At 38.9% G+C, this 12,795-nt stretch overlaps 1 protein-coding gene across 1 annotated transcript; it reads right to left on the reverse strand.

The window, feature by feature from the left end:
* Window positions 1-1,257: 1,257 nt before the first annotated feature.
* LOC149099151 (uncharacterized) lies at window positions 1,258-9,394 on the reverse strand. Its single transcript, XM_089276772.1, has 3 exons — window positions 8,140-9,394; window positions 7,009-7,012; window positions 1,258-1,446 (listed from the first exon to the last, which is right to left on the reverse strand). Exons 1-3 carry the CDS (start codon window positions 9,276-9,278, stop codon window positions 1,258-1,260), a joined length of 1,332 nt encoding a protein of 443 aa, XP_089132898.1. The 5' UTR covers window positions 9,279-9,394.
* Window positions 9,395-12,795: the final 3,401 nt, after the last annotated feature.

The following is a 12,795-nucleotide window of genomic DNA, read 5'->3' on the forward strand; positions in this document are numbered from 1 at the left end:
AGACAACAACAGGGAACAAGTTTGCATATCTGAGCCACTGGAAAACCTGAAGAACTTTCAACTAATCTATGCTCACCCGGAAGCCCTAGTAGAGAACAAAGCAGTTATGAAGCTCCTAAAATCAACAGAGTTTCAAAGGCGTCTGCGTGCTGTTGTTGTGGACGAAGCACATCTTGTTGTGACTGGTATGTGAATTTTATTATCAGGTTTTATTCATGGGAGGTCCCTAATATTGCACTGCGAAGCTTTTGGACACCTCCATCTCATCTGTTTTGTAAATGTGGAGTAAATGTAACAAATAAAAAAATAAATAAAATAACTTTAATGCAGACAAATGGTGATTTACTTGCAGATAAAAAAAACCATACTTGGGACATAGAAGTTGAAACTGTTTCTCATTTTGCCCCATGTTTGTCCTTGGGGAGCATTCATAAGGATACCATAATCTTCACACAATGGAGGGATAGTTTTCTCTTCACACTTCGTTGCTCGGGGTAAGGCCACGGTCACAAGAAAATCTAAAACTTCGGGTGCTCACTCATGCAATTCCATCATAATGTGTTCCCAAGTGAACTCCTTGAGCTCCTACTGGACAAGAACATCAAAATGTAATGTGGCCTTAACATAATGTAAATAAAGATCAGTACTAGTGGTATATGAATTCACAGACTGTGTGGCTATTTTTCTACTGATTCCATTGGCTTATCGTGGATCAAGAAAAACTGAATAACCTAGCTTGTGTAAAACAACAAACTCAACCGACATATGGTATTGACTCTTGAACTTGAACCCAGGCCACATTGGTGGGAGACAAGTGCTCTCACCACTGTATCATTCCTGCCACCCTTCGATAAAAAATTTGCTACAACAGCTGTATGCATTCATGTGGTGGTATATTGTGCTTATTTCATTACAATTTCAAGCCTGCTTCCCATATTTATTCCATATAGCCAAAAATATGGCCAGTCCCTCTTAAGATCAGTTTTTTACAAAGGATGAGTGTGTCTGTCAAAAAAACCCCACCAGATCCATGAAAAACAAAAGCAATCAAAAGAGAGCAAAAATTTAATTGAAGTAAATTAGTTATGCTTGACCCATGATCAGTTTTCAGCTGTAAAATGGTGCATGTTTTCTAACTGGAGAGTTTTATCCAGTACTAAAGTGAACACAACTTAATCTTTTTGAGCCTCTATTGAAAACAGCTATCATGTATTTAACTTTATGCTTGGATCTTGGAATCCTTAATACTGAAAAATTTTACTGGGAATGAGAACATAGCTTTTGGCACTGGTCATCCAGGTCTTTAAGTATGACAGCACATCTCAGATCTGGACATTTCGTGGTCATCTCAGCCAAGAGATCAGGAGCTGAGGTAATCTCTAACATATCCACCATTTTGTAAGTGGTCTCACGCATGTTTAATCCAACAACATCATTCTCTGCAAACTATGAAAAATTAAAAAGGATCCCTTTTCAACAAAATATTTACACGTAACCTGAAGTTAATGGCATGGCATTAAGATATTAGCTTTTTTAAATTAATATGTTAGCTTGCATTTCATATTGTATAAGGAAATGTTAAGTAATTTATATTAGAAGTAGATTAAAGAAACAAAATTAGATGTTAGTACTTAAATTTGTCAATTAACAATAGGTGGAGATCGAACTTTGAGAACTCCAATAATACCTGTCAAGACTTAAACAGCAAAAACACAATGTGCAGTGTGATCTCAGTCATAAGCTGAAGATTAGCATTTCATGTTCTCTGAAACTAAAGCAAAGGGTTTGTTAGTGAAAGGCAATCCAAACCCCAATTCATAAAACAAAAGAATACAAACTGTTAGTATGATTTTAGTTAAAAGCCCTTAATACTGCCCCACTCATAAGTACCCCTCATCACTCCCTCCTGGGTAAATAGGGCCATCAGCCCAGAAACAGAAAGCTATTTAGCCTACAAACCCATCCAGATGTAGCCTGCTGGGTTAAGATATAACCCTCTAATTTCAGATTTTTGCACTTTTCTTTGCTCAGGACTTATAATAAGTTGTACTTTGGAGTTTGGGTTTCAGTTATGTATGGAATCTTATGTGCCAAACATTTTCCCTAGCTTGAAAAGCACCACAGGAATGTGTCTTTGGGAAAGTGCAAAAAATGGGGTAAAGTGCATACTGACCCCTCCTCCCCTCACCTTCAAATTATAACCCTCAACATTTTTACCTTTGGATTCCACAGAAATGATTGTAAAAACTAAACAATGTTAGATGTGGGAAATCCTAACATCGAGCTTAACAGTAAAAGGTGAAGTGGAATCAAAGGAGACCTATGGCCAAACTCGTGGATTAGGTAATCTAGAGATGAAACATATTGGTGAACTTGCAATTACTGATGTATTATTAAATGCTGTTAAAACAAGCCGGGTTTGTACCATGCAAGGTCGCACTTAACTCACAAAGTGCAGGTTTTTTTCGTTAGCTTTTTTTTGCACACATATCACAAAGACATACGTCCAGAATAGCTAGGGGGGCAAAATTGCAGCATAACATGGAGTGGTAAAGGCTAAAGGTTCTTGGGTCACAGAGGACACTCCTGTCCAACAAATCATAGAGTACTCTCCCCACTCCCCCCCCCTTCCCTCAGACCCAGATCTTGATGTTGATCTGCCTGCTGGAAAAAATTGCATGTATTCAAGTCGTACGAGCTCACAAACGTTTTTCATTGCATTTCATTCAAGGTTATAGGTAAGGTTTCTTATGAGACAGCACTTCTTTTCCTATGTGGAACCGCTTGTCTCTATATATATTGCACGTAAAATACATCAAAATAAGCAGACTCTTTTGCAAGCATTTTCAGTGTTGATCCGACAAATCTGTCGACCATAAATATGTGTTCCAACAGTAATAATAACAGCTTTATTGAAGTGTCAATGTATTTAGTATTAACTAATAATTGGGGACAAGCTCACAGGGGGTTTCTTTCCCTTTGTTATCTTTTCAATCAGGAGGCAAAAGTGTAAACAAAAGACAGGGTAAAAATCATTTAAGCTTATCAAAATCAAGTATTTGGGAGTTTCTTTCCAAGTTTATGTGCATTTCACATCCCACTTAGAGTTCAGATCAATGTACTAAAACAAACAAGACAAGTATAGAGACCACAACTTTAATCTAAACTTAACTCGATGCTGGTTTAACATGGACATCTCAACATGAAAAACTTAAGTGTTTAGACTGTAAAGCGGTGAACGAAGGTCCTGCTTGATTGAACATTGGATCTCACAGCAGATCTAATCAGCCAAACTTGAAAAGTAAAATGATAATACGTCACCACTGCAAGGTTGAAACAACGTCGTAGAGTTAAAACAATATTTCGGCTGGCCTCAGGTTTAGATGTTACTAAATTATAAAAATGAAATTACAATATTATACAATGGTGCCGATGTTTGTCTTATATTCAGTAGCTGTTTCGTTCATTAAAAGTTGTTCGTTTCACTCATATAAGCTCATTAAGGTCGAGGAATAAGACACATTCTCATCAAAGCTTACCACATTAGCTTTTCAGGTCACTTTCCAGCAAACAAATGCATATCTCCTGGTCATTTTGAGCGCCTGGATGACTCAAATGCTCCTGAAATTCAGCCTTCAATTTGGCCATAGTACTAATTCGAACATTCGAAGTCAACTCCACTTCAATTTAGCGAAACACCTAATATTAATGGTCGTGTAAAAGCTACAAAATCATCAATATTCGGGCTGGCACAATGCACGCATTGAGTAGTAGGCTCGCACTGACTGCACGGTCACTATTCCAATATGGCGTCGGGCTCGGTTACTATTCCAACATGGCGTCGGACTCGGGCGCTCTCATTCGGGCCAACTAATTACGAGCAGTGTCTACACCTGAGTGAGTGAGTGAGTGAGTGAGTGACACATTTGCATATCAGAGTCCCCGCAACAAACACGTTTCTACGCTTCGCGTATCCACAAGTTTAAAAATGGTCCATTTGCTCAATATATAAATCTTATATAAATATAAAGGGCTCACACCGAAGGATTGTGGAGACCAGATTGGGACAGAATCTCCACACATTTGGATTTGGGTTTCGGCAGTTGTGGAAATAGTCCTAGTGGTAGCACTCTTCGTTTGTGTTCGTTCTCCTAGCCTTTGGCGGTTCTGACACAGAAACTGATGGAGCTGGTAATATCACTTCGGCTTGTATAAAGAACATGACTTGTGATTCAAAGCACTGGTATCTGATTCGGCAACCTTCTTTATTGCTAGCCTGGATACATAATAAATACATGAATTAACCACTATTTTCTCCCAGAATTACAGAGGAACAAATTTTGGCTAATATCGCCAAGAAATAAAAAAACTATGCCAAATCTAGAACAAAAGATATAACAACAAAAAATAAATAAATGAATGGATACTTATAAACTAGTATAAAATGGGATTACCTGGACTGCCAGATACAGGTTTATGGTATCATTTGTGCCCTCAAGCGTTATTTGGAGGAGAAAAATGGATCCAAAGTTTTGAATCCTCAGGATGCTAGTGACAAAAGGTAATTGACAACTTTTAGACTGCAGTGTTCAGAATTTTAAAATGCACTGTTTTGTGTCTAAGAAAGAATAACATCTTGCCGTATTGTTGTTGTAAGTAATGATTGAAGTGGCAAATATACTGTATTTAGTATTAACACTAATTAAAATTCAAGTTTCTTGATTACTGTCTTGATCAGGTTTTGAACTAATTGAATGTGTCTTGATCGGTATGTTCATTGGGTGTCAAAATACACGCACCTGACCCAATTGATGCAAGGTGCTTGGGTCATCAGCACACGAATAATTAATGAATTTGAGAAGTTTCCATGCATTTGTGATCGTTTTGTCGTAAATTTTACCACAGCTTGTGAGTTAATTTTACAAAACAAACTTTAAGCTTAAATGTATAAAGTTTGTGCCTAAAATCCACACTGCAACATGGCGGCCAATTTGGGTGAAAGGGTTTTACACAAATAATGGGCCTTTTTATAACAGCCAGTGCATGGTTTGCTTTGCAAAAGTTGTATCGTACAAAAAATCATGAAACACCTCTGACCAGTATTCTTAATTAAGATACAAACACGCACCTTGTACTGATTCCCAGACTGATTGTAGAAACAAAATTTATGGATTCAGACTGCAAGGAATTTTGCAACTGCCAGTGTCTATACTCCACTGATGTTGTGAAAGGGTTTCCACTACAGGAACTGCAAGGACAATGAACATGGGTGTACGGAAGTTTGTTGCACTGACAATGAACAACTTCACTTCGATTCCATCTTCTCTTCCTTCCTGCCATTACAACAGAACAGCTGTCGAGACCCTGGGTTGAGTGTGCACATCAAAGTGAGGGACATTACCCTGTATGCTGTAATTTGTGCCAAAACTTGAAGATGAAAGTGTTGGGTTCGATAAAGGCTGCGGCGTGAAATTTTCTTCTAGCAAAAAAGTTGGAGGAAACACAAATGGCCACAGCCAACAGCTGCAGTGGAACAAAAAAGACTGAAGATATGTCTGTAGAGGAAGTTTGTGATTGGATAAAAACTAACTTTGACAATGTAGCCGCCAAAATTGCATGGAAAGTAGAACTTTGCCAGAAATGCATGTCATTTATTTCAAAACTTTTCTCCTTTAAACAAAACAAACAATTAATGGAAAAGGCCTCGTTTTGCTAGCAACTAAAGGCACTAAAGACCAGCTTGAAGCCTGTGGATTACCACTCGTTGGAGACCAAATGAAATTATTAGAGGTTTCTCAAAATGGAGTCGGAGTTTGCAGATAGTGCCACTTACAGCACAAACAAAGCCAGAAAGATTAAACCATCAACCAAAAGGTTGTCCATGTAGGCATGTAGTACTTCCAAGAACACTGGAATACCCAAAAAACCAGGAACACCACCTAAAAGCCAGAACACCAATTGAGAGCGGGTTGCTCAGAGTGTAAAAAGACCTTAAACATTATAAATACTGTGGATGAACTGACCCAGGAGCTGTGGTCAATCCTTTACATTCAGTGCGGTGAATGCTCACAGCTTAAAGCTATAAAGACCGCGTAAACTCACCGCAGTTCTACAAAAAAAAAGAGCGCAGGAAGACCAGTATGGGACTTAAATACAGAGGCAGCAACAGCTTCATGAAATTTATTATCATTTCCCTTTTCCTCATCCTTATTTATTTCTTTACAACTTACAGTAGTCCTTGAAACCTTTCACGGGTGAACCCATTTCAATGCAATGTTATTGTGAAAACACAGCCAGTGTTACGTGACTGAGGATGCCGCCTGATCAATTTCTCATTCTGCCAAGATCTTTTGAGTAGTATTTCTCACTATGTAAAAATGTTATTACGACTATGTATTTTGTTCATTTACAACTTCCCAAACCGTGAACTTTTTCTCATGTGCAAATTTATTTTGATGTAAATTGTTACGTTACCGCCCACACTGGTAGTCCAATTTGTCATCTCCTGTCGCTACAATTTGAAACTATCTTTGGTTGTTTTTCGCTTTGTCAAAGGATCGATAAATGCTGGAATACGAGCGACTGACATGAATGTGCTCCTAACTTTGCTTAACATTCCATGGCTCTCGAAAAGAGCGTACAAATTTTGGGAGGAGGAGGCAATTGGGGAGATTTTGCACGTCACTAAAAAGACCTGCACAGGAGTCATAAGAAAGGAAGTGGAGGCTTTTGTGTGGTCAAACCCTTCTAAGACCACAACGTAAAAATACAGTCTTAGTTTTGAAATTAAAACAAGGTTTTATTTAATGGAATTATGTGTAGGTAGCTGAAGTAAGAATGAGAGAAAAACTCAAATGCCTTCAAAAGGAAGAAAATCTCAGAACAAATATGTTTACAAAGCTTCTTCTGAGCAGTTTAAAAAATTTAAAAGATAGTGGTTTTGTCGCTAAAAATACTTTCTGGGTCCCTGGACAAAGAATTAACCGATTTTTACCAAATCTTCTTTACCTTGCTACAGAAACAAAGCAGAAATAAACGTTAACTTTGATGCCGGCTGGCAAAAGCAAGGATCTGGCAGAGCATACAATAGTTTGTCAGGTATTGTATTGAGTCATGTGGGGACTTTTTTGTTTTGCAATTTCACTTCACAAACCTCCATAAGATACAATAAGATATATTCTGATGTTTTGTTGAAATCATCAATCACTGACATTATACTTCCCAAATTTCATTTAGATGTCGCTAAAAAGTCTTTTTATTATCATGGTGCATGCACATTTAATAGCCTTCCAACGAACATAAAGATTTTGCCACCTAAGGAACGTTTCAAGGCTATCTCCGATTTTTTTTCTTAGGTTATTTTTTAGAAGATTTTCAATTCGATATCCAATTTTTATGAGAACGCTATTACCTTTTTAAGCTTTTTAATTTTTTAAACATTTTAGCGTATCTTTTAAAGTAGTTAGTTTTTTTATAGATATATATTATTTATACATGCTCTTTTTATTTTACGTTATACAGGACCCCCGTTGATACCAGTCCTGTGACTGAAGGGGTCACCCTGTTTAAATATCGATTATTATTATTATTATTATTATTATTATTATTATTATTATTATTATTATTATTATTATTATTATTATTATTATCGTCCTCACGTAAAGTTTGCTTAGAGTCCTTAGGGCCGAGACCAAACCATGGTCCTGGGGCACTAGGGGATAGCCAGTTTTTAGCTTGATAGCACCCTCCTCAAAATGTGTGCTGTACCCTAGCAAGGTTATCTTTTGTAGTTCACTGATGCTTAATTGGCCGGGAATTCTTCCAAGATAAGTTCCTAGTCCCTTTTTGATAGCTCCAAGTGCCCCAATGATAACTGGTATCGTTTCCGTTCTCATGCCCCACATTCGGCTTGTTTCGATTTCCAAGTCCTTATATTTGGATAGTTTTTCACTGACTTTCACGGATGTGTTTCTGTCTGATGGTACTGCCATGTCAATAAATTTACAGGTTTTCGTTTTGTGGTCTTTAATCACTATATCGGTTCTGTTGGCTGTTATTTTCCTGTCTGTGTGTATTGGCATGTCCCATAGTATCGTGACATCCTCGTTTTCTGTAACTGTTTGCGGCTCATGGTCATACCACTTTTCTGATGTCTTTATATTATAGTTGTGACAGATTTTCCAATGTATATACGCGGCTGCTTTATCGTGTCTGTGGGTATATTCTGTTTTCGCAAGTTCAGGACACCCAGACACGATATAGTCAATTGTTTCGTCGTATTTGTTACACATCCTGCATAGGGGGCTAGTACCGTCTTTGATAATGCTGGCGTGGTATGATCTGGTAGCTAGGCTTTGGTCTTGGGCTGCGATTATGAATCCTTCCGTTTCTGCCTTCAATCCACTGCTTTTGAGCCACTGGTTGGTTTTGTGGTGGTCAACATCTGCCTCCTTTATTCTCTTTCGGTATCTTCCATGTAGGGCTTTGTTCTCCCACTGCTTTGTTAATTTTTCTTGGGTCTTATTTCGTGCCATTTGTTTGGTTCTCTTTGCATATTTGGTGGTTGTTTCTTCTGCTTGTTTATCTGGTATTGTTAGGTCTAGTTCTTGTTTGAATTGTTCTGCTTGCCTTTGTATAGAGTACAATTTCTTTCTGCCATCATGTTCTTGCACTAGTTCGATTAGGGCATCATCAGTGTTCTTTAGGTATGTATCGAGCCCTATCGTGGTTGTTTTGTAGGAGGCTTCTAATTGGATAAGACCCCTACCACCAGCATTTCTTGGGAGGTAGAGTCTGTCTACATCTGCTTTTGTGTGATGCATTTTTGATAGGGTGAGTAGTTTTCTTGTTTTTGTGTCTAACCTCTTGATTTCACTCATCTTCCAGTCGATTATGTTAAAACTGTAGGTCACCACTGGGATAGCTAAGGTGTTGATTGCCTCAAATCTATTGGCAGCATTGAGCTCCGTTTTTAGGACCATCCTTACTCTGCAGTAGTATTCCTTCCTCACTCTTTCTTTCATCTTGGCATGCTGTATACCATCACCTTCATCCACGCCAAGGTATTTATATGTGTTCTCTTGGTCTAGTTCCTTGATACAGGTGTCAATGTCAAGTTGTAAATCGGAAGTTTCTGTCAGCTTTCCTCTTTTGAATGTGGCTTTAGCGCATTTGTCCAGTCCGAATTCCATCTTGATATCATTGCTGAATGTCTTTACAATATTGAGTAGGCCGGTTTGCTGGCTGTCACTTTTTGCATATGTTTTTAGGTCGTCCATATAAAAGAGGTGGCTGATTGTTCTACCCTGGGCTTCATACCCATAAGTGGTTGCCTTTAGTAATGAGCTCAGTGGAGCAAGGGCAAGACAAAACAGGAGTGGAGAGAGAGTCTCCTTGAAAGATTCCACTTTTGATATTGATAGGCCTTGATGATGTTATTGACCCTTCAGCGTGGTTGAGGTGTAACGTTGTCTTCCAACATTTCATGCTTTCTGCGATAAAGTTGACAGTCACAGGGCAGATCTTATAGATTTCCATGCACTTTATTATCCACGTGTGAGGTACACTATCAAATGCTTTCTTATAGTCTATCCAGGCTGTGGATAGGTTCTTTTTCTTGGTCTTACAGTCCTCCAGAATCATCTTGTTTATCAGGAGTTGGTCTTTGCATCCGTAGCTCCCTCTCTTACAGCCTTTCTGCTCTGATGGTAGGAGCTGGTGTTCATTCAAGAAAGTGTATGTTCGTTCTGCTATGATGGATGTCAGAATCTTATACATCGTAGGAAGACAAGTAATCGGTTATTATTATTATTATTATTATTATTATTATTATAGTGTATTCTCCCTGGTTTTGCATCAAATTCAAGCCATTCAAAATCAAAATGAGGCTAGAGCCTTCACCCCATGTAAAAAATTCCTTCACTCTCAAAAATGACACTGTTTGTCACTTGTTCGTAAATTTGCTAAAGGTTTCAAGTTATTTCAACCCATTTTTGCAGCTGCATGGCCAACTTATCAAAAAATTTCCCTCCTGAGGAAGGGGAAGTTGTTATCGACACCCCAAAGGAGAGTGCTGTTGACAAAGAGGACAAACAAACACCTAGATCTACAAACAATTGGAGGCATCAGAGATCAACCTCCAGTTCATCAAAACCCCACTCAGATGACAAGAGTTTGGGTAGCAAAAGTGACTCTAGCCCGTCAAGTGAAGCTAGTGTTAATGTAAAGTGCCAGAGTCACAAAAAGAGCCATCCTTCCTTTGTCTAAACATGAAGATAATGTTGAGTACATGAGATTTGACACTCGCTCAAAAGCCCGCCAAAAACCCTGAGAGCTAAATAAATGCTATGCATGCCAACAGCAAGTCTGTTCGTTTTGTGTTATGGGTTTTTTGTGCCCAAATTCAGCACAGAATGATCAAGGTGCAGAGAACTAATTCAAAGTTTCTCTTGGAAATAATCAAGGTAATTCTCGATTAAGGTATTATTTAGCATGCTGCTGGATGTGTCACAAAATCCCCAATATAGTCTAAACCGGCAGTTTAGACTATCTATCTGTTTAAGACTATCATCAATGACATCTGTCAGATGTTCCATGGTGATCATAGATCGCAAGAAGTTGAGAGTGGGGAGCAATTGGGTGGAAACTTTCGTTGCTGTGGTTGCACTTTGTCATCAACACAGTACTCTGACCACATAGCATCACTAAGAGCCCCACAAATCACCCTAGAAGAGCGAAGGAAGAAAGTTATTGCAGGCCCAGCTGGCAAAGAAAGGAGGAATGGAGGTGTGCAACCTCTCCAACAAATGAGTAAGGATGACATGATTAGAGAGTGCAAGGGCCAAAATCTCCCAACAGATGGTTTGCTAAAACCACCCTTGCAGAGCCAGTTTAGGGAGGAGTTAAAAGGTATTCAGTGAGTCCCTGCACTGTGTTTTCCTGATCAAAGTGCTTCAATGAAAGACCTTAACTTGACCCAATATGAAGTTGTGCCGGTGGAACCCCTCCATGATCTCTAGGAGCACATAAATAACATTTAAAGGAACTGCCCAAGCACCTAACTAATGAAGGAAAGCCACTGTTTGAGGGGGCAATAGAAGCAGTGCTCTCCACAAAAGAAAAGTTAAGAGGAGCAGATTACCGTCTTTGTTGTATTGTTCTTGCCCTCCACTTTGGAAGCAACTGCTGCCTATCAGAAGGTTACTGTGTAGTCTTGCAGAACTCTGTGAATTGCTGTAAGCTCCTTCAGACAAGCACACCCCCGGTTTATTTTACGCTTACATAATGTGACATTCTGCCACGTGGTTGCCGTTCAAAAAGTATTTAACACCACAGAAGTCCTGACACGGAGAAAACTCTATGGTATATATTATCATAGCATCACCTCCCATGCCCCCTTCACATCATGTCTAATTTCACTTAGTTCTGTAGACACAGAGGAGGAGGAAAGAGAATTCAGCACCATAAATGCCATTAGCAAGACAACCTCCAATGGCCATCCAGAGCAGATAATTCCCAACTGCATAGTTCATGCTCAAGCGGAAAGAAATTTTAAAGGAGCTCAGTCACGGTATTTTGAGTTATTTTGGCCACATACAAAATTACCTTTAAATGGTAGGAAACCTGAGAATTACAGTTTAATAAGACGGAGAAACACCAAAGAGATAATGATAAAACATAAAGAAACAAGGATGGCTAAGGATGGAGAAGATTGACACGGATTACAAATGACGAATTTGAAAAATTGAGGCTAAACTTTTCAATATGTGCAAACCGTGACTGAGCTCCTTTAAATCAATCAAAAGTAGCTTTCTCAAACAGCAGTCAAGGATTGGAAAGTTAGCCAGTAACCTTCTAAAGTTCCCTGACACAGTAATTCCCTATGAACTTCTTGACAATGAACTTTATCAGGCTCATTTAGAAACCATCAGTGATTTTCTTGTGTGGAAAAGGAGTGTGGTGGCACATTAATGAAGATGGCAACGGAATTGTATTCTGTGTTGGAAAGGATGGCCAGAGCAAGGCCCCCCTCTGCACCACTTTTGCTCTTCTTCCTCTGAGAGTGAAGGCAGCTATCTTAGGGAAAGGTGGGAAGAGTGCTTGAACCAAGGTAACCTCCACTTACCTATAAGGAAAATGAAAGTCTACAACACTGATGGGTACCTAGCATATACTGAGTATTACAGTGTTCAGAGATGAGGAATGGCCAGAGCCAGGAGATCATAACACCAAAGAAAACCAAACTGATGCAGACAACCAGATTGATCTTTCTTTGTGTGGTGATGAAGACATCACAAGCCAGAGGTAACCGGAAGCTCAAAACTTCACCAGGTCTGGTTGCTACGGGGTGACGTCATTTATCTCTTATGTTGCTGTCACTGCAAGAATTTTGTGGTTTTATTGTGGTTTTGCGATAATTGCTTTCAATGAGAGAAATTAATTCTCTACAAAAGTAACCTGGTTATTTTCAGATATGATCTGGCCAGACAATTGATGTTATCATAAATTTTCACAACACGGGAATATTGCACAGTCATACATACTAAGGACTTCGACTTCAAATGAACCCATCATTGGTTGTTGAAAACGGACGCAAACGAGATTTGCCTCTGAGTTAGAAGATATGGCATTTCTGCTGACGCATTTGCATGAAATTGAGCCAGTTTCCAATCGAATTTGCCTCACGGAGTTACAGAAGATGCGCGGGTTTTCTTTTCATGGGAAGGGCAACAAAGATGCTGCCCTGCCTGTACATTTGGATTGGTTGTCGCTTAAACTAAAAGTTGTTGAAACCCA

The sequence above is a fragment of the Orbicella faveolata genome, unplaced genomic scaffold (assembly GCF_042242905.1).
Source record: "Orbicella faveolata isolate gen_17 unplaced genomic scaffold, um_ofav_v1 contig_46, whole genome shotgun sequence".
Classification (NCBI taxonomy): Eukaryota; Metazoa; Cnidaria; class Anthozoa; order Scleractinia; family Merulinidae; genus Orbicella; species Orbicella faveolata.